This window comes from Mytilus californianus, unplaced genomic scaffold, assembly GCF_021869535.1.
Source record: "Mytilus californianus isolate M0D057914Y unplaced genomic scaffold, xbMytCali1.0.p SCAF_8, whole genome shotgun sequence".
Classification (NCBI taxonomy): domain Eukaryota; kingdom Metazoa; phylum Mollusca; class Bivalvia; order Mytilida; family Mytilidae; genus Mytilus; species Mytilus californianus.
In genome coordinates, this window is record NW_026262734.1 from 98018709 (window position 1) to 98042723 (window position 24015).

The 24015-nt window shown below is 32.5% G+C and overlaps 1 protein-coding gene across 3 annotated transcripts in view; it reads right to left on the minus strand.

The window, feature by feature from the left end:
- LOC127712253 (coronin-1B-like) overlaps window positions 1-22483 on the minus strand; it is a 37369-nt gene extending 14886 nt beyond the window's left edge. For 2 of the 3 annotated variants that reach the window (XM_052218582.1, XM_052218584.1), the window contains exons 1-5: window positions 22040-22255; window positions 10326-10578; window positions 5638-5813; window positions 3713-3829; window positions 2937-3041 (exon numbers count right to left, since the gene is read on the minus strand). In XM_052218582.1, coding sequence (XP_052074542.1) covers window positions 2937-3041; window positions 3713-3829; window positions 5638-5813; window positions 10326-10578; window positions 22040-22255 — 867 coding nt within the window. Of the gene's footprint in view, window positions 1-2936; window positions 3042-3712; window positions 3830-5637; window positions 5814-10325; window positions 10579-22039; window positions 22256-22363 lie in introns of those variants that run through there. The other variant, XM_052218583.1, reaches the window with a different exon arrangement.
- Between the last annotated feature and the right edge of the window lie 1532 nt (window positions 22484-24015).

Here is a 24015-nt window from a genome sequence, read left to right on the forward strand (position 1 = left end):
TCTTGTTGGCTTGGATTAATTCTGTAAAATTGTAATGTCAATATTTAAGTGATATTTACCTTCCTGGATAATTCTGTACATGCACATATGTTTAATTTTGTTCATGCATTATATTTGTTTTATTGTATTGTTTGTACTATCATGCCTCATGTGAGGCCTTTAATGAAACAAAAATTTTCAGTTTCAAAGCAATGCTGATAATATCATGCATCCATATTTCCAGGAAAACCCACTGTCATTATCAAATCATATAAAAGCCTGTGGGGTTCGTGGTGCTCAGTCTTTAGTTTTCTGTGTTGTGTTTTATTTACTGTTGTGTTTTATTTACTGTTGACTGTTGTGTTTTATTTACTGTTGACTGTTGTGTTTTATTTACTGTTGTGTTTTTTGGTCCTTTTCCGTTATTTGCCATCAGAGCTCCAGATAAGCTGCGTATTTGCGTGATCACGCAATACAAATAATTAAAAACCCAATGCAATTGCCCATTGCAGGGTTCAAAAACCCAATTCATTCAAAGGAAAACCCAATTATATGCCAAAACCATGAGTTCTTTACGCTTTTATTCGCTATCGTTTGCGTTATTTACCCTTATCTGATTACAGTCGTCGCGTAAATCTATTTTTATAATATTTATAATTGGAAATGTCCTTTCGTTCTAAAAATAGAGCCCTGCATCAAGTAGCCGAAATGGGTCCCTGTTGGAATTTTCCGTTGCTCAAAAGGTACACGTGTTTATGAAAACATTTCGATCTTCTCGGAGTTTATCCAATTAGTGTTTGTCTTGTTGTCATATTTTTTTCGAATTGCTCGGGATTTATCATAACATACAATGAATTAAAACGAAAGTAAATATCCGATAAAAATATTGAATAGAAGCATGTTTTCAGCTTCTTTTTGATACTTTAGGGAAAGTTATTATGATGATAACAAGACCCGTTTGCGTACCTTAACGAGAACATTGCTAGAACAATAAACACGGGTTTTGTCAAGAACGAAATCAGTTGGAAAAAGTGAAAGGCCAAATCAATAATGACATGATATATGTAGTTGGAAAGCATCAGTAACCAGAAGTTCTAATCACCTGGGACAACTTAACCCAGATTTATGTAAATTAAATTAAACAAAAACATTCAAGTATAATTTTAGTTTATATATTATTTTTTTCATTTTAGTTGATGAGTGAATACACATATCCGTTTTTTACGTCAATGCATCTTGACACTTTCTTTGTTTTGGTCTTATTGTCCTGTATGCTTATGATAGTTGTCTTATTGGCAAGTGCAGTTTTACATTGTCATTTATTTATTTGATGTGGCAGAATTATTTGTAAATTTAACTCTGTAAATTTCAGTTGAATGTGGTCTCCGTCATTAAACCTATAAACCTGGTCAAGGTTTTGGGGTATATCTTAAATCTGGGAACTACTTATTATTTTTATTAAAAAGTAGATCTGGCAAATAGGTGAAAGGACTGGCGAAACTTTCTTACAGCACCTAAATTTCACATATATTACATAAAAATCTAAACACTTAGCCATGCCTACCCCAACTAAACTGTAGAGGGATCATATGGGATCTAGAAAGGTAATTAGTAACTGTCCAACTAGTGACACCAGCTGCAGTTTATATAAGTTGTGAGAAAATACAAAACTGGCAGAACGTTTAAAATCGGACACAAATTAAACGTACAATTGCTCGTCAGTGAATAAACCAAATAAAACAGCTAGCATATATACAAAGAAAGAAACACATTTAAGATGGAAAAACATCTGCATGGGGTTGATATAATGTGATTATAACATGCCTAAATATTCAATATTGTGTTGATGAAAAAACCCAATACATTAAGGAGCTTGGTGGTGAAAAACCCAATTTGATATTTGCTTGAGGGGTGAATTGGAATTGATAATGCAATTTAAAAACTTTATCACCCAATTACATATAAAATTGGTGGGTAAAAACCCCAATTTGTGAATTCTTATCTGGAGCTCTGTGCCATGGTATTGTCAGATGGTTTAGACTTTTGTGTTTGAATGTCTCTTTGGTATCTTTCGCCCTCACCCCCACTTTGCATGAATTTGAAAGAATCACAAAGCAAAACAGAGATGCTATTAATGGAAGCATGTAATATCCACTTTGGAACATAACACTGATTTTAATAAACAACTGGTTACTTATATGTCATTACAAATAATCAATAAAAATTTATTTTACATTGTGGTATACAGCAAAAATGCTTACACGACAATGTCCTATTATTAAACAATGCACTACAAAGTTATTTTTCACCAAAAACAGAATTACTTTAAATAGCATTACAAAAAAAAAGGTTTCCTTCTTTAAGCAACAACAAAAAACAAGCACATGGACCCCCATTTTTTTCTTCCACAATCAATTGTGTACTGCTTCAAGAATACACTGTCATAATTGCAAAAAAATATCAACAAGGCCACCCTTAAAAAATTCTTTTTTTGATGTTGCCTACCCGTGCTTGTAGCTCTCATAGGGTTTGGCAGGTAGGTAGGGATTTCTATTTGGCCAACAACTTAAGTAACATGTTTTAGACAGGAAAACAACGTTAGAGTAGGAAAAAATCTTTAAAATAAAAATTTGAAACGCTTTGTCTCATAAATTTTTTGAGTAGGCTGCTTTTTTTAGGTGGGTAGGTAGGCAACATAAAACAATTTAAATTTTATTTTTGACCCAATACATTTTCCCCTGTATGCATGTGTTGTATTGGCAGGAAGGCATTGATTCTTGCATACCTGAATCAAAATTATTCATACAGCACATCTATCACATTCTAATGCCTATCAAATTTTTACTTCAGTTGATTGTTCCAGCAAAAGTAATTTTTGACTGAATCTCCTTGTGCTTAAAGTACAACAGTCACAATATTTGGAGTAACATTGTTACGACTGTTCATATAAATCTTACCCTTCCAAGAAGATATATCATACTTGTGTCGGCATCATAAAATGGAAACATAACACCATTACTCTGGTCAATCTCTTCACGCATCATTTCTTCTGATAGATCATTCTAAAATGAGAATTATTTTGAAATGAGACAAGCTGGAATTTAATTACAAATACACAGCAGAAACACAATGATAGATGAGAAAATATGTTTTGATAAAATCGTAAACCAATTTTATTTTCTTATCCATTTAGTTTTTGACTGCATGCAAGTAATTTGATAAAAAATAGATCAAAAACTCAATTGGCTGGGTTGTGCAGAATGTTTCTTGAACAATGTAGAATGCTCTCTACTGAACATTTAAATATTTGAGAAAGTCTGGAAAAATGATAAAAAATTCCTCAAACAATTCCATAACAGCAGGTCCACAACTTGAACATTAGTGCAATATGTGTGTGAGGTTTCAGGGATCTGGGTTGAATACTGTAGGAGGAGTTGATTATACAAAGAAGGTACCCACTTTTTCAATACCTTTACATCAGAATACTATTTATATATAAGTATGTCTGAACCAGTGACAACTCTACGACAGATTTATAATCCCAGCCAGGGAAGAACAAAAAATTTGCTTCCGCAAATTTACAGATCTAACATTGTTTGGCTGTTATTTAGATGAATTATGTATATATATATATAAGCAAGTTTTGGACTTCATCCATCCTGGCCAAAAATATCAATAATCATCAGAATGTCAGATAATAAAACAGCCAAGTTGTGTATTTGTGCGTTATTACCTCATTCCACAATGCATACTGTCTGGTGCTCATCCTAGAGAATCCTGCAGAGAATATTTTACCATCCTTTAAATACACAGCCTGTGCTGGCTTAGCTCCTTCATGGGCCTTCACTTCCTACAAATGTCAAATATAAAAATAACATAAATACATATACAATATTGTGAGCTATTAGTTTTCTCTGTTTTTAAAGCTTGTACAAATAAATTTTATACTTCCATTTATTCATTACTTTGTCTTTGAATAAAATCGACATGACTTAAATGCATACCGCGATGAGGAGCCCAAAGTGAACTGTGAAGTTAAAAGTAATCTATTATTACCCTTAGCTTGCAACAAAAGCAGGATACCAGGAGACTATATATATATAGATGGCATGATACTAAACCCCTGACAGGAGGGATTGTGCTTGATTTTCCTATGATGAAGAGATAATCTTTTGATCAGTTTAATTGAGGTCTGGAGCTGGCATATCAGCAACTGCTAGTACCAGTAGTCCTTTGTTAATTTATGTTGATCATTGTGATTTTGCTTAGTTTCTTCTGTTACCTATTCTAACATCAGACTTCTTTTAAACAGAGTTTTACTGTTCATATTGCTGTGCGTTTGTTTATTTCACATTGGCTAGAGAGATAGGGGAGGGTTAAGATCTGACAAAACATGTTTAACCAAGACATATAGATGTGCCTGTCCCAAGACAGGAACCTCTAGCCTTTGTTAGTCTTTAGTGTTTTTTTTATTTTGGTTCATTTATATGTTTCAGAGTTAAGTGTGACGTCCATTTTGCTGAACTAGTATACATTATTGTTTAGGGGCCAGTTGAATCCCGCCTTTGGGTGCAGGATTTTCTGGCTGCATTGAAGACCCAATGGTGGCCTTGGGCTGTTTTCAGCTCTTTGGTGGAGTTGTTGCCTCTTTGACACGTTTCCTGTTTCCATTCCCAATTCTATTTATACTTTAGGCATATCACTCTTTGTTATCTGTAGAACTGTATTGTATTGTTGAAAGATACATTGCAGGATAAATATATGTAAATTTTATCAAGGTACAATTGGACGATATGGGAAAAAAAACTAAATCAGGACCAGAAAAAAACCAACTGAACTATGAATATAGTTTTCTTTTAATGCTAGTCAAATGTTGAAAGTTCTACATGTATGCCTTGTATGAAAATCCACTTTAAATATTTGATATAATGTTAGTGTGTTGACAAATATCTTATGTTTTCCTTCCTTATTTTGTCCAATAAGGAATTAATTGTCAAATGAGAGTACCCACAGGAAAGGAAATTATAAGGTTTAAAAATTTGGACCATTAACATGCCATATACGGCTAAATTATTTACACATCCTAATAAAACATTTAACACTCTAAAATGCTGATCAAGTACTGTAAATTCAGAAATTATTGCGAAAAATGCGAAAGTGTTATAATCGCAATAATTTAAACTCGCATTTTGAAATTTTTTATATGAACTAGACAGGGTTTTTCTTAATATCACAAAAATTAAAATTGCATTTTAGTATAAAATAACAAAATCGCATTAATAAATGCACGCAATAATTTCTGAATTTACAGTACCTCAATTAACTTTTACAAAATTGTGACCTTTTACTGAACATAATCATGAATGGTTTGTTATTCTATCATGTCTATAATACATATTTTATATACCCAACATCTCCTTTTATTCACATTCAAGAATCCTGATTCACTGACTTTTAAAGAGAACAAAATCAGCTTCTATGTGAGGAAAAACTTATGTATGGACAAACATACACACATACAAGGGTCAAAAGGTATATCTATAAGACCCTTCCACATATTTCCTGATCTTCCATCACCTTGATCACAAATACATGACAGGTCAAAGGGTATATCTAAATGATCCTTCAAATGTACACCTAGGGACAGATGATACTTACGCCTAACATATCTCCTGTTCGTGGATTGTACACTCTCATCATTTTATCTTTACACGTAGTTACAAATTTTGACCCATCGTAATTCCATGATGCTGATAAGATGTGATCAGGAGAATCTATCTGTACAACAGCTTCACCAGTTCCTACATTCCAAATCATTATAATATTGTCTTGACCTGGAAAAGGAAAACATTTTATTATGTGTATATATGATTGATTGATTGATTGATGTTTAAAGCCACTTTCAGCACGGTTGGCTATTTCATGGCGATCAGTTTTTATTGGTGGACGAAGCCGAAGTGCCTAAAGAGAGAACCCCCAACATTCGGCAATCTGACAATCCTAGTCAATCAAGATTGGAGCCAAGAGCATCTGCCACATGCAGGCCAGGTTCGAACTCACAACCTCAGTGTTGACAGGCTTGGACTACTACGACCACTCTGCCACTAAAGCCCCTTTTGTGTATGAAATATTGTGTAAATCATGTAATATTTGTAGCAAGCTAAGAGTCATACGTTTAAAATGAAAACTTTAATTTCAAATAGGACAAAACTTGCTTCATTTCAACCATTAATTACTTAATTTACAAAATATCTTAAATTACTCTCTCATGAATCGATATTTTGCACACAAAAATTACTATAGTGTAGATGTATTTTCTATTATATTTTGTGTTGTTCTGTTGCTATCTCATTGACTCGTAATTGAAAAAATGTTGCATTTGAACAATAAAATCAAATATTATTGTTGTTTTCTTAAATATTAATTTGATTTCTAATATGTGTGTGATAATTTTCCATCTGAAGCTACTATACTGAGCTGGTTTATTTTGGTCATGTAGAGTGATAAGGTGATGACATAATAAGCCCAACATCATTGACATTGCTCAGGAAAATAGTGATATACAGATTAACTGTGGTCCTGCAACTTCAGGAAGTTTCTAGGCTACATCTTGCATCAAGTTTACCTCCCTACAAATTAAACAATGAGATTGTAGCAGAGAAACTCTGTCTTGTTTGCAGAACCACAGATAAGCTAATACTAATATATGACAAACAAACCTCCACTGAGTAGAATATTGATAATCTAATACTAATATATGATAAACAAACCTCCACTGAGGAGAATATTTATAATCTAATACTAATATATGACCAACAAACCTCTACTGAGGAGAATATTAATAAGGCCAAAAAAAATATATGTCTGTTTACAGTTACCCAACCGACCCTAATTTGAGTGAATCTTGAATATGACAGCTGTTTTAAGGAAAGTCACAACTCTCTCGTGATGAAATAAACACTTTGCCACCCTTTATTCCCAACCAATAACCAAGGGAAATAATCCAATCATTAAAAATACTGATAAACTCTGCCTATGGACAACTAGGACCAAGGCAATACAGACCGCATGACTCAAAATCATATCGCAAATAAAATGCTTCGCTGGGGCGCAGCTTGATACGACCGCAGAGGTCGAACCCTGAACAGTTGGGGCAAGTATGGACACAACATTCAAGCTTGATACAGCTCTGAATTTGGATTGTTATTAAATATTTGACACAGCATAGGTTTCTGACACAGAAAGAATGTGGTCTAAGAACTTGAATTTTTTTAATTTACCTATTATGGTCCAATGTCCAAAATCAAAATACATGGTAAGATTCAGCATATCAAAGAACCCCATATATTCAATTTTTGTTAAAATCAAACAAAGTTTAATTTTGGACCCCAACTTGGACAAACTTGAAAACTGGGCCCATAATCAAAAATCTAAACACATGTTTAGATTCAGCATATCAAAGAACCCCAAGAATTCAATTTTTGCTAAAATCAAACTAAGTTTATATATTGACCCTTTGGACCTTAATGTAGACCAATTTAAAAAACGGGACTTAAAATTAAAAATCTAAATACACGGTTAGATTGGGAATATCAAAGAACCCCAATAATTCAATTTTTGATGTAATCAAACAAAGTTTAATTTTGGACCCTTTTGACCTCAATATATATGAACCAATTTGATAACGGGGCCCACAAATAAAAATTCTAAATTCATGGTTAGATTCAGCATATCAAAGAACCCCATATATTCAATTTTTGTTGAAATCAAAAAAAGTTTAATTTTGGACCCCAACTTGGACCAACTTGAAAACTGGGCCAATAATCAAAAATCTAAACACATGTTTAGATTCAGCATATCAAAGAACCCCAAGAATTCAATTTTTGTTAAAATCAAACTAAGTTTAATTTTGGACCCTTTGGACCTCAATGAAGACCAATTTAAAAAACGGGACCCAAATTAAAAATCTAAAAACACGGTTAGATTTGGCATATCAAAGAACCCCAATAATTCAATTTTCGATGAAATCAAACAAAGTTTAATTTTGGACCCTTTTGACCTCAATATGAACCAATTTGATAGCGGGGCCTACAAATAAAAAATCTAAATACATGGTTAGATTCAGCATATCAAAGAACCTCATATATTCAATTTTTGTTGAAATCAAACAAAGTTTAATTTTGGACCCCAATTTGGACCAACTTGAAAACTGGGCCCATAATCAAAAATCTAAATACATGTTTAGATTCAGCATATCAAAGAACCCCATATATTCAATTTTTGTTGAAATCAAACAAAGTTTAAATACTGGACCCTATCTTGGACCAACTTGAAAACTGGGCCCATAATCAAAAATCTAAATACATGGTTAGATTCAGCATATCAAAGAACCTCATATATTCAATTTTTGTTGAAATCAAACAAAGTTTAATTTTGGACCCCAATTTGGACCAACTTGAAAACTGGGCCCATAATCAAAAATCTAAATACATGTTTAGATTCAGCATATCAAAGAACCCCATATATTCAATTTTTGTTGAAATCAAACAAAGTTTAAATACTGGACCCTATCTTGGACCAACTTGAAAACTGGGCCCATAATCAAAAATCTAAACACATGTTTAGATTCAGCAAATCAAAGAACCCCAAGAATTCAATTTTTGTTAAAATCAAACTAAGTTTAATTTTGGACCCTTTGGACCTCAATGTAGACCAATTTAAAAAACAGGACCCAAAATTAAAAACCTAAATACACGGTTAGATTTGGAATATCAAAGAACCCCAATAATTCAATTTTAGATGAAATCAAACAAAGTTTAATTTTGGACCCTTTTGACCTCAATATGAACCAATTAGATAACGGGGTCCACAAATAAAAAATCTAAATACATGGTTAGATTCAGCATATCAAAGAACCCCATATATTCAATTTTTGTTGAAATCAAACAAAGTTTAATTTTGGACCCCAATTTGGACCAACTTGAAAACTGGGCCAAAAATCAAAAATCTAAATACATGTTTAGATTCAGCATATCAAAGAACCTCATATATTCAATTTTTGCTAAAATCAAACAAAGTTTAATTTTGGACCCTTTGGACATTAATGTAGACCAATTTGAAAACTAGACCCAAAATTAAAAATCTAAATACACTGTTAGATTCGGCATAACAAATAAATAAATGTGATCAAAGATTTTACAAATCTAATGCGCCATACTGTGCAATTAAAGATTACTTCTTGAAATTTTTTAATATTTGAAATTTGAAAAAAAAATAATATTTGAAGAATAATTCTTTTTAATTTCTGAAATCTGAAATGAGAAAAAATTGGCCCCCCACAATTTCTTTTTATCCCCCCCCCCCCCCTTTTTCCCCCAAAAAAATTCTTTCCCTCAAGATATGGTCATAATCTCAATTCAAATTTCCAATGGAGATGGCAACCATAATTACCCATTTAAATTTACCATAGTGCTAACTTAATCATGTTAATCTATTTTATAATAGAATTAATAAAAATATAGTGTCAAATCTTTCATATGGATTTTTTTGTAAAAAAAAAAGATGAAAACATTTGCAGATATTTTTACTGGTCTTCCTTTATAAATATGCATTTCTTTAAACATAATTTAAAAGCAGTGTAAGGGAAGTAACCAAAACGTTGTATTTGGATTACCTCCCTTACACTGTTTTAGATTATCTTTATTGTTCATTAACCATTACTTTATACATAATTTAAAAGCAGTGTAAGGGAGATAATTTCAATGATGTATTTGATTTATCTCCCTTACACTGCTTTAAATTATGTTTTGTACTAAAGTATTTGTCCATTAACCAGGACAACCTTGTTTTTCCCCCTTTTTTGCCCCTAATTCCTAAACGGTTTGAGCCATAACCCCCCAAAGCAAATCCTAACCATCCCTTTGTGGTATGGAAACTTGTAGTATAATTTCAGAGAGATCCATACACCGTTCCACAGTTATTGTCTGGAAACTAGAAAATGCTCATTTTTGGCCCCTTTTTGGCCCCTAATTCCTTAACTGTTGGTACCATAACCCCCAAAATCAATCCCAACCTTCCTTTTGTGGTATTTAACCTTATGGTCAAATTTCAAAAAGATCCATTCACTTAAACTAAAGTTAGAGTGCGAAAACCAATATGTATTCGGACGACGACGCCAACGTCATACCAATATACGACCACAAAATTTTTTTGCGGTCGTATAAAAATAAAATGAGAAAAAAAATGGAAATATCGACACGTGTACCTTTTTTTTTTATGATGTAACTTTAAATAGACATATATTTTCAATTTTTTGGCCAAATCTAATACTAATATGACAAACAAACCTCCACTGAGGAGAATATTCTGTGCTGTGGGATGCCATTTTACAACACCAACTCTCTTTTGATGTCCTAGTAAATCTACAATTGGTTCTGTTAGAGGTTTGATAACACCACCCTCGGGGATCTGCCAGACTTTCACATAACAATCTTCAGAACAACTAGCAATAATATCATCATTATGGGGACACCATTCTATATCTAATACTGCTGCCTTGTGTCCTGATACCAGGGGAGAATCTCTCTCAACACGTCCAGTCTGAAAGTCAAAAATACATATTTCTGATGTTGATTATATTTTTTATGCTTTACTTTCACAAATTTAACTTTACTTACCATTGCTTACCATGCTTAAAGGTAACTCTTAAGATTATATTCTACTGTACATGTAGATCATGGAAATAATAGTGTGGGTCTAATTTTCACAATAAGCATTTTACCGCAAAATGAAGCCTTTGACAACATTTCACTGTCCATTTAAATGCATTGTACAAGGCAGTGAACAAGAAAAATAAACACGACAAAGATTAAACTGCTCCTTCTAAGACTCAAATGGCAAACAAAACATAATACGTAAATAACCTGAAGTAGGGTATCTCGCTTCTTAAAGGAAGTTGGTACTTCTGATGAGTAATTGCAAGTCCACAACCCTTAAATTTTTCTTTTATGTCAATTCACTAAAAAATAAAAATTCCATTAAACAATTGTGTAAAATTGTCCTCAAAATTAACAACCCTAAACCAAAATTGTGATGACATTTAGTCTAAACATTTTACATATTTACATGTAGTAATTTCCAGAATTCACACATGATTCAGCAGATGAAAACCATGACTAGAAACAATGTAAAATTGAGAATGGAAATGGGGAATGTGTCAAAGAGACAACAACCCGACCATAGAACAGACAACAGCAGGTCACCAACAGGTCTTCAATGCAGCGAGAAATTCCCGCTCCCGGAGGCGTCCTTCAGCTGGCCCCTAAACAAATATATATACTAGTTCAGTGATAATGAACGCCATACTAAACTCCAAATTGTACACAAGAAACTAAAATTAAAAATAATACAAGACTGACAAAGGCTAGAGGCTCCTGACTTGGGACAGGCGCAAAAATGCGGCGGGGTTAAACATGTTTATGAGATCTCAAACCTCCCCCTATACCTCTAGCCAATGTAGAAAAGTAAACGCATAACAATACGCACATTAAAATTCAGTTCAAGAGAAGTCCGAGTCTGATGTCAGAAGATGTAACCAAAGAAAATAAACAAAATGACAATAATACATAAATAACAACAGACTACTAGCAGTTAACTGACATGCCAGCTCCAGACTTCAATTAAACTGATTGAAAGATTATGTCTTCATCATATGAATATCAGGCACAATCCTTCCCGTTAGGGGTTTAGTATCATACCATCATAACATATATGAGAAGAACATAACCCTGAATGTACCTGATATCAAAACCTATATGTTTGTTAGAACATGTAATACAATAAGATCACGACAATGCATAACTCATTGAATAAAATCAAGATTTCTGAAAAATCCTCATTTTTGCACAATTCATTTCGGCTCCCTACTTTCAGACTTTCTTATTAAATTAATGGTATTACCAGGTTTATAAAATGAAGAATTGCAGAAAAAAATAGAAAATTGATCAGCCCCCTAACAATTAAATTTTTGTTATAAATCTAGTTACATTCTAAATGTGCCAGTAAGAGAGGCAGAAGATACCACAGATATAAATATTCAAACTCAAGAGTGAATGACAATCTGACAACACCATGGTAATTAAAGAGCTGCACCATGAGCGCATGATACGCCTGTCGCTTTTTCAACAGATAAAGTTCCATAACTTCTCAATGTCATATCAGAAATTTTTAAAAAACTAAAGTGAGCTTATTTTAATAGATATAAACCAGTCACCAACATGACCAAAGTTTCTTGAAAACTGCTCAAAGCATTTTTGAGTTATTGTCCAAAAACTGGAAATCCCCCTTTTCTATGAATAAAATCACATAACTTGGACATGTTGGAAAAGTAAAATCTAAACCTTATACAAATATTATTTGTGTGTGCGTGATCTTAATTGTGTGAGCAAAGGAGTGGAAACCTGCACTATTTTATCATGTTTATCTACATGTACATGTATTTATTGTTAAAAAATTAGGATCATGTAGAAATGTACTTCCTCCCCGGACTCCTGACATATACATGATAAATATCTAAATCTCATTTGAATGCTTTTTCCTGTTATTAAATCATGTAAAATGACTAAATTTGTCATTTTAACATCAGAGATCAATTTGAGGATTTAATGCCCCAAAACAATAGATAAAAATAAATTACAAAGCCGCACACATCTTTACAGGTGTAACAAAACTCACCAGTTTACATTTACTTTTGACAGAGTGTGGGTGGGAAACTCTTCAACGTGAAGAGAAAATCATAAACTTCTACTTTTTCATAATATGGTTAAGGGATAGACCCCATGTTATCTAAATGATATTCTACCTTATCAGTTTAGAAACATACACCCGTAAAGAACTCGTTTCACTAATAATTATATAATTTCCCATCAGTTCACTGACGAACTACTTATTATATGAATAGTTTCCTTCCATCAACAGTTCGTTCGACTTTCAAATAGACTTCCCCCAGATATAAATAAAATGCTCCGCAGGGCGCAGCTTGATACGACCGCAGAGGTCGAACCCTGAACAGTTGGGGCAAGTATGGACACAACATTCAAGCTTGATACAGCTCTGAATTTGGATTGTGATTAAATATTTGACACAGCATAGGTTTCTGACACAGAATGAATGTGGTCTAAGAACTTAAAAATTTTAAATTGGACATTCACCTATTATGGTCCAATATCCAAAATCTAAATACATGGTTAGATTCAGCATATCAAAGAACCCCAAGAATTCAATTTTTGATGAAATCAAACAAAGTTTAATTTTGGACCCTTTTGATCTCAATGTGGACAAAAATGATAACAGGGCCCAAAAATCAAAAATCTAAATACATGGTTAGATTCAGCATATCAAAGAACCCCATATATTCAATTTTTGTTGAAATCAAACAAAGTTTAATTTTGGACCCCGATTTGGACCAACTTGAAAACTGGGCCCATAATCAAAAATCTAAATACATGTTTAGATTCAGCATATCAAAGAACCCTAAAAATTCAATTTTTGTTAAAATCAAACTAAGTTTAATTTTGGACCCTTTGGACCTTTATGTAGACCAATTTGAAAACGGAACCAAAAATTAAGAATCTAAATACACAGTTAGATTCGGCATATCAAAGAACCCCAATAATTCAATTTTTGATGAAATCAAACAAAGTTAAATTTTGGACCCTTTGGACTTCAATGTGGACCAATTTAAAAACGGGGCCCAAAATCCAAAAACTTAATACACGGTTAGATTCAGCATATTAGAGAACCCCATATATTCCATTTTTGTTGAAATCAAACAAAGTTTAATTTTGGACCCCGATTTGGACCAACTTGAAAACTGGGCCCATAATCAAAAATCTAAATACATGGTTAGATTCAGCATATCAAAGAACCCCATATATTCAATTTTTGTTGAAATCAAACAAAGTTTAATTTTGGACCCCGATTTGGACCAACTTGAAAACTGGGCCCATAATCAAAAATCTAAATACATGGTTAGATTCAGCATATCAAAGAACCCCATATATTCAATTTTTGATGAAATCAAACAAAGTTTAATTTTGGACCCTTTTGATCTCAATGTGGACAAAGTTGATAACGGGGCCCAACAATCAAAAATCTAAATACATGGTTAGATTCAGCATATCAAAGAACCCCATATATTCAATTTTTGTTGAAATCAAACAAAGTTTAATTTTGGACCCCGATTTGGACCAACTTGAAAACTGGGCCCATAATCAAAAATCTAAATACATGGTTAGATTCAGCATATCAAAGAACCCCATATATTCAATTTTTGTTGAAATCAAACAAAGTTTAATTTTGGACCCCGATTTGGACCAACTCGAAAACTGGGCCCATAATCAAAAATCTTAATACATGGTTAGATTCAGCATATCAAAGAACCCCATATATTCAATTTTTGATGAAATCAAACAAAGTTTAATTTTGGACCCTTTTGATCTCAATGTGGACAAAGTTGATAACGGGGCCCAACAATCAAAAATCTAAATACATGGTTAGATTCAGCATATCAAAGAACCCCATATATTCAATTTTTGTTGAAATCAAACAAAGTTTAATTTTGGACCCCGATTTGGACCAACTTGAAAACTGGGCCCATAATCAAAAATCTAAATACATGGTTAGATTCAGCATATCAAAGAACCCCATATATTCAATTTTTGTTGAAATCAAACAAAGTTTAATTTTGGACCCCGATTTGGACCAACTCGAAAACTGGGCCCATAATCAAAAATCTAAATACATGGTTAGATTCAGCATATCAAAAAACCCCATATATTCAATTTTTGTTGAAATCAAACTAAGTTTAATTTTGGACCCTTTGGACCTTTATGTAGACCAATTTGAAAACAGAACCAAAAATTAAGAATCTAAATACACGGTTAGATTCGGCATATCAAAGAACCCCAATAATTCAATTTTTGATGAAATCAAACAAAGTAAAATTTTGGACCCTTTGGACCTCAATGTGGACCAATTTAAAAACGGGGCCCAAAATCTAAAAACTTAATACACAGTTAGATTCAGCATATTAAAGAACCCCAAGAATTCAAGAATAAAACCCCATTGAAATTGATCAAGAAATAAGCAATTTATACGAAGTATCTTCTTTTGCACAATACTGTGCAATTGATTATTTCTTGCTATTGCGCAATACTGTACAATTGACAATTTCTTGCTATTGCGCAATATTGTGCTATTGGATATTTCTTGCTATTGCGCAATACTGTGCAATTGAAGATTTCTTGCTATTGCGCAATACTGTGCAATTGAAGATTTCTTGCTATTGTGCAATACTGTGCAATTGAAAATTTCTTGCTATTGCACAATACTTATTATATAATAATTTACACATCCTGTTTGGTGTGTATCTCCTACCATATCATTATTATTTGCTTTTAAATATAAATCAGAAATAACCAACTTAAAATGGAAAATTTTAAAAGAAAAAAAAAAAGGAAAAAAAGAAAAAAAAAAGAAAAAAAAAAAAATCTCCCCCCCCCCAAATTTTTTGAACCCCCTTATGATTCATCACCCCCAAACTCAATCTCAGCCTTCCCTTTGTGGTATGGTACCTTGCAGTACAATTTCAGAGAGATCCAGACACTTGAACACAAGTTATTGTCTGGAAACTAGAAAAATGCTTATTTTTGGCCCCTTTTTGGCCCCCAATTCCTAAACGTTTCGGGCAATTACCCCCAAACTCAATTCCAGCTTTCCCTTTGTGATATGGAACCTTGTAGTACAATTTCAGAAATATCCAAACACTTACACACAAGTTATTGTCATGAAACTAGAAAAATGCTTGTTTTTTGCCCCTTTTTTGGCCCCTAATTCCTAACATTTTGAGGCAATTACCCCCAAAATCAATTACAGCCTTCCCTTTGTGATATGGAACCTTGTGGTACAATGTCAGAGAGATCCATACACTTACACACAAGTTATTGTCTGGAAGTTACAAAAATGCTTATTGTTGGCCCCTTTTTGGCCCCTAATTCCTTAACTGTTGGTACCATAACCCCCAAAATCAATCCCAACCTTCCTTTCATGGTATTGAACCTTATGGTAAAATTTCATGGAGATCCATTCACTTAAACTAAAGTTAGAGTGCGAAAACCAATGTGTCTTCGGACGACGCCAGACGACGACGACGACGACGACGCCAACGTCATACCAATATACGACCAAAAAATTTTCAATTTTTGCGGTCGTATAAAAATGCTGGTTCTATTGCTCCCTTCAAAGTCTTTCTTAACCCAAATTATTTTTATGCAGGCAGTAGACTTAGGACAGATATGTCATGCCCTAAATAAAGCTCATTTGAAGGCTTTTTCCTGTTGACTAACTAAATTTTGTCATTGAATTATTATCAATCAATTCGACGACTTAATGACCCAAAACCAATAGATAATAAAGAGAGAGGATAAACATCATATTTAGGCCATAGTTATTTTATTTTAGTTTTACGAATCCGCCGACCCTAAATTTTGCCGAATTGGAAAAAAAATAAAATTGGAAAACAATGATTTTTTTATTGATTTTTTTCCGCCGCTGCGGTACTTTGCTGTAAAAAAATTTAATTTGGTTTTTAGCTGTATTTTTCAATCCACTCTGCACAGCGCTTGAAAGAATAGGACTTTACGCTTGGCAATCAATGTCAGAAAAGACTTGAATGTTTTTGGCCAACATGGCACAGTGGTTCTGTATAGTTGGTGGGAATCGTTGTCCTGTGAAAGTCCGATGGAGGTGACTTATTTTGCAGGTATGAAGTTTTAAATTTGAATTTCATCAAGATGAAAAGCAATTCTTAAATATGAAAGTATGCAACATTTGTGTGTTTGTCATGTTTGTGAATGCATGAAAACAATATTTATTGAGATTTTTTTCTATATCATATGTGAAAAAAAACATATTAGTAGTTCAGCAAACAGTCCTCTTTGCAAAATCTAAGTTACTTAGGATAGTCTGTCCAACTTTGCCCCAGGATATCATTTGAATGTCTCCTAGAGGAGGGAATCAAACCCCTTATACACAAACACTCAAACAATTTTGGAATCTAAATTGTATTTTTTCAGTTTTAAACAAAATGTACAAGGCAGAAAAAGTGGCATGATATGATTGAATCACTAGCATAAATGAAACAATTTCTGAGATTTTTTTCATCTTTTATTTTAAATAGGTACATGTATCACACAGGTTTTCAATGATGTTTGCCTTTTTTGCCAGGACTTTGAAGACATTGCAAACAATCCTGAAATAGTTCAGCTCAAGGAAGACTTCAGTATTGTGCAGCCCATATGTGAAGGATGCATCGGTAGAGGAATAAAACCTGAGACCAGGAAAAGTTAAAACGTAAAAAAAATGAACATTGAACTGTCATTGTCATGTCTGTTGTATTGTAAAAAAAAATTAAAAAAAGTATTACTTGAATTGGAATTCATTTTAATTCCAGATAAAGCACATAGATACTGACATATTTTAAAGAGTATTAAATCAATCCATGGTCACAGCACATTCTTTTTTTGTTTATAGGTGTCCGTAAAACAAACAAACAAAAAAAGAAAATATTTGATTTTTTTTTTGATTTTTTCGTCCTCCTACCCATTGGTTTTGTAAGAAAATTTCGTAAAACTAAATATATAATAACTATGGCCTTAACCAAAATGTTATGTCAACATACTAATAATAATCTTATTAAACCTGTAAAACAATGTATTAGTATGATTTCTTCCTCATATGATCAGTTCCTGTTATACATCCTTCCTGTTTGTCTGTACTTCTTAAAACTTCAAGTACAATAGATTTTAGGCCACTTCAATTTATATTTTTTAATCAGATTTTTAAAAGGGAAAAACAATCAGGCCATTGACTTTTTAAATCCTTCCATCCTGTCCTTACCCTGATTTTAAAAAATACACGTAGCCAGCAAATGCAATAATTTAAAGCAGTAAGGTGCTCTTTCCATTTTTCAGTTTATTTTTTTAATTATTTTTTTTCTGTCAACAAGTCATGTTTTAGACCATTTGGTGTCACATCTAAGAGAGCAAAGGGCAAATGGATTTACCATGTTTACATGCAGCAAGCTCTATGTCTAGCTTCACAAAAATTCAATTTGTGTACATATACTCTTTTTTAACTAGGCATACACTTTGAATTTCAAATTTTTAACAATAAAATAAAAAAGTGATATTCTTATATGTTTTTTGTTTGCTATGGGAAAATTATTTGTTTTAAAACTTTCTCTTGTCAATAAAAATGTAATAATTCAAATCAACAGTGATCAAAGGGACAATAAACCAACATGAACAAATAAGTTTGGCCTTACATAAATTTGTCAAATGTTTTTAACAGTTATAAAGGTTAAAATAACCAGCCTTGGATTATGTTTTATGGACTCATTTTTGGGGTAATACATCCTTAAAAAGAATGTATTATGTAAAAAGCAGGATGTAGCAAATTCTAATAAAAATACAAATCAAAAATTTCAATTGATGAAATTACGAGGTTAAATTTTTTCAAGGTTAACACTTGACAACTCTCATGACTTAATACAACAGATTTTCTACTTATGCCAAAAAAAATAATACATGTGTTTCTGCTAACATGCTGAAAAAAAAAATAGGGTAGGTAGGTAGGCAATATCATTTTAGTTTACAAACATTTTTTAGCTGGTTACTACTAGGGAATATGTCTGACTTTAACAGTGCTTGTTCCAAAATGGCATAAAAAGTGTTAGGGTAGGCACTAAAAATTAGGGTAGGTACATGTAGGGTTAGCGGAAACACATGTATCATTTTTTGGGGCCTAACTTTATATATAGATGTAAATTTCACAGGATACTAGGTTATATGAGGAAAAAGCTGATTTATATAAATTAAATTTCACTTAAGAGTGGTTTTTAACTGTATTCATTGTATTCCCTAGTGTCACTCAGTGTATTAGATGAAAAAAAATACTAATACCCTAACAAATTTTACACATTTAATGGACTTTTTGGGTTAAACACTGTTTAAATCCAGAATATTTTCCAGAGCCCATATCAATATAAACGGTTTATGTTTATCTATAAATATACCTAAAGACCTACCAACCCTATCTATTTCTGCTAGGAGGCAGGAAATAAGTATATATTTGTTCGACCTATTGCTAATACATTTGTAGTACTGTCTGTCAGTTGAATTTATTGACAAATTTACTCACAACTTGTCTAGACTACTTTTAAACATGTTAAGGATGTACTTAGGTGAAATTAAAAAAATCTAGAATTTAAAATTGGTACTACATGTATAAGTCAGAAGAGCATCAGTTAAGGAAAAAAATAAGCTAAAAATATTGATTGGTTATGGAACTTCTTTTCGAGAAAAATGGCAGGAAAAGGCTAACTCTGACTTTTACCTTATATTTAGCATTGGCCCCGACTTTTACCTTATATTAAGCATTGGCATTATTTGTGTCTCAAATCATAAGAAAAAAATCTAGAATCTGCTTAAATTTTGGAAATGACAAGGAGTCCGATCAAAAATTCCTAAACCTGACCTAACTACATCCTTAAATTTGAGAAATTAGAAAACAAAGAATTTAAAATGATTTGGAAAAAGTGTTCACTTATAAATATTGTACTAAAGTGTTACAGAATTCTATCACCAAACAGAAAATCTTAATATTAATAATTATAAGTTTTGCTTTTGTCATCATAGTCATTAACGGAAAATTTAGCATTTTTTTCTATTCTTTTCTATTAAAATTTTCAGACAAAAATGACAAATCATTCCATCATGTCCCTTGCTTTACAGTTTTATTTATTCCCTTAGGGTGAAAAGAGGGGTAACCATTAAACCTTTGACTACATGCATCTAAAATTAAAGAAAATAATCAAGATATATACTGATTGTAGTAAGATGATATATGTCAGCAAGGGCTGAAATCCTAGGCTCTAGCACAATAAAACATTGGAAAAGATGTTTTTCCTATCTGTTGAACATGTTGAAAACCATAAAACATTTTTCCCTTACAAAGATCTTTTTTGTATTTTAATTTTTTAAGTTTACATTTTGTACAAGCAGCCAGGGGGATACTTATACAAGTCATGTTTATTTACTTACAAGTTATTTTAAATATTTACTTGTAAAAGTAAATTTGTTTGATTTTAATTTTCAATTCAAGATTTGAATTATCTCCCCTTAATCTTCAAATTTTTTAAACTTACAAATTTTGTATGGACGCCATCACAAGTTGGTTGACCATTATGGAATACCTGTTTCACAGATGACAACGGATATGTTCCAATTGTCGTAACTACAATCCTGTCCTCTTTTTCCCGAATGCGACCTACCGAATTAGACTTATCACCAGGTTTGTACTAACATGAGCAACACACCAGGTGCCATATGTGGAGCAGGAATTGCTTACCCTTCCGGAGCACCTGAAATCACCCCCAGTTTTTGGTGGGGTTCGTGTTGCTCAATCTTTAGTTTTCTATGATGTGTTTTGTGTACTGTTGTTTGTCTGTTGGTCTTTTTCTTTTGGTTAAATATATAATTTACTTGGTTAAGTCCGGACAAAAAGACCATATATAATTTACTTGGTTAAGTCCAGACAAAAAGACCATTTTGTAAGCCCTGGCATCTACATGTACATGATTTTAATCTACAAGCTCTAAATCTTACCAATTCTAGAAAATTGTGTATAAATTAACCAAAAACGTATAAAGATCAGCCATCCTGCAGGTTTCAGAGTTCCAGATAAAAATTCACAAATTGAGTTTTTTACCTAACAAATTTTGATGTAATTGAGTGAAACAGTTTTTTCAATTTGCATTATCAATTCCAATTCACCCCTCAAGCAAATATGAAATAGGGTTTTTCACCACCAATCTCCTGAATGTATAGGGTTTTTTCATCATCTAAAATTTGAATTGAGGCATGTCATAATGTCATAATATCAAAAAAAGATGTTCATCCCCTTTTATCTTAAATATGTTTCTTTCAAGTACAAATGTATGTATGTCATGTATGTGATAGCCATTTTATTTGGTTTAAACACTGACAAGCAATTTTCCTGTTTAATTTGTGTCTGGTTTGTTTCAACTTTTCTGCTGGTGTTGTATTTTCTGTCAATTTTAATAAACTGGTGTTACTAGTGGGGCAGTAACTAACTACCTTTCTAGAAGCACATATGATCACCCCCTGGTACATGTATTTGTTGGAGAGTTATTATCATGATTATAAAAATTTGTTGACATTGATTGTCGGCTTTTCATTTTTCCAAGTATGGTAAATAGTCTTGAACAAAATGTTGTCATGATTTATAAGATTGAAGTGTGAGTCAGACTCTGCTTCATTATCATCACATTCAATATCAGAGGCAATGTGTAAATTTTCATCGATGATATCCATATGTTCAGCTCTCTCATTTTATATTGTCACTGCTGACAGCCGAATATTTTGGGTTCCTTTTGGCCCCAAACACTTGTACATATTGTAATTTTGTTGTCTCAGAGGCTTGCAGTAGACTTACTTTCAAACCAATATATATATATGTATATATATGAGACCCCTGTTTAATCAATTTTAGATCGCATAGTTTTGACATATATTTGGGTTTTTGAACGCTGCAATTGTCAATTGAATTGGGTTTTCAATTGTTTGTATTGCGTAATCACGCAAACACGCAGCTTATCTGGAGCTCTGCAGGTTTTGATCCACTTGTCAAATTTCGTGATATGGATAGTGCCAGTTTTAATTTGCATACAGTACTTTTGTTTCAATGATTTCCATTTTAACACTGAAGAATATTAAAGGTCTTGACATATAAGGGTCTGTCGGATAAAAGTAAACACACTTTTAAAATCATGTCAGATGTGGTTTGATATTTATATCTACATTTTAATATCAACATAATTTATACATATGACATTGGATAATCATCTTTGTAACATTTACACACCTTAACAATTAATCATCAAAAAGTATGCACTTCATCATCAAAAAACAATGTGACTCACCTTTGATAAAGGCAGAACTAAGAAGGCTCCCCCACCAGCAGCCTCTGTAATAATGGCTATGTATTTAGGATTCACACTGCATAATGTACTATCCCAAGATATTTTGGACACTCTAATGTTGTCATAGCACTGATCTCTTTTTAATGGTTTGCCAAATACATGCCGATATTTCGATGTTCTGATACGAAAAGCCATCTGAAAGAAAATTGTAAACATGTGACATGCCGGTAAAGCAGCGCTATTTCAATAACTTTTCAAGTTTCTCTGCAAAAAAATCTTTCTGTGACACAATAAATAAATTTGCTGTTGTTTTGTTAAACCTACCCTTGATAGATCTTTTGAAAAGGGGAAGGGTTGCCGGCACTCTTGTTGCACTGATAAATATAACGCCCTCCTTTGCTTCCTGTAACATACCCGGAAGCGTACGTGCGCATGTCATTTACTCAAAATGAAATCTTAACATCTTTTTTCTCCTTAAATGGAAAAGATCTTATCTTTGCATGACTGATGTTTCACTTTGCAATTCCATTTGTCATTATCAAATTTCTTTTCCTGCATCTTTTCACTCCAAGACACACTATAATCAATGATTTATCGTCTAATAAGTTCTAACGATAAAGGGGAGATAACTACAGTTATGTTTCTTGCACATTTGGCGGGAATCTTGAAAAAAAATCTAATTTTTTTGTGAACTAATAATACCATCTCCTTATTTTGGTCTATTTTTGTACTTTGGGCCTGACATTATCACAAAAGGAATTAAGTTTGATGTGTGTATTTCATCTCTTTTAAATTCAAATATGTTATTTCTTTTTAACCCAAAGACTGGTACAGATTAGTTATTGCAAGGCCCTGAGTGATTTGTATAGTTAGATCTTACTATACAAATCCTTGGTTATAGGTCCCAGCCCAAATGTATTGGATAACATACACAATGACTATACTAATCTCGAGCAGAGACATATGTCTCTGTCTCGAGATACTAATCCTCTCCCATACCACGTATGACAAAATGGACAAGTCATCATCATTGGGATCACAGGCCGCTATAGGTATATACAATGGACCCGTCCGCCCCTTTTTTATTTTTTTATTTTTATTAATTCATTTTTGATATTTTTGAGGCAATACTCTTTCATATCTAAACATTTTCACCCATTGAATTTGTTCTTGCTCTTATCCATATATCATATTTTAATTCAATAGCAGTTTAATGATAATGATAACAGTTTATATATGCTGCCCCTCCGGCCAGTAGTCTAATTCTGTCGGCATTAGATGACGCTACCCTACAATCATGGACAAACAAAATGACAGTGATTATGTAAATAAATGGGACTAATATATATCAGAGACATGTAATGCAATTGTATTAAATTTATCTGTATATGTGTATATTATGTATAAGTACAAGATAAATTTAACTACGTATTCAGACTTTAGGAATAATGGTAATATATATGCAATTAACATTATTCCTAGGTTAGAAAGTGAATTGAACTGGTATATTGTAGGTGAAGTTACTATTATATTTATACACACCCGTGATTGGAAACGTGGGACCTGGAACCTGATAAACTCGATTTAAGGTCCAAGTTGGCGGAATATAATATATACAAATATTTTATTTGATAAGCACATATAATAAAATATGTACGCTGAGGCTACAACCAAGGATCTGTATATCTTACTATAGAAATCTTTTGTACAGCATTTAAAACGTGACAAATACTGTAAATAAAACATAATAAACAACAAGTGATAATTACCCATACTTTATCTCATCAAAGTTTGCAGAATCTTTCAGTTGCTAAAATCTTTAGATTACTTTGCCTCCCTGTTTCAATAGTAAGAGAATGTGCACTAACTTCTATTTCTGTTAGCATGACAGTGATCTTCCATATTTTGGTATATCAAAGCTCAGGAAACATGGGTAAGCCAACTTTTAAAGTCAAATGATATGACTAGCAAATTTT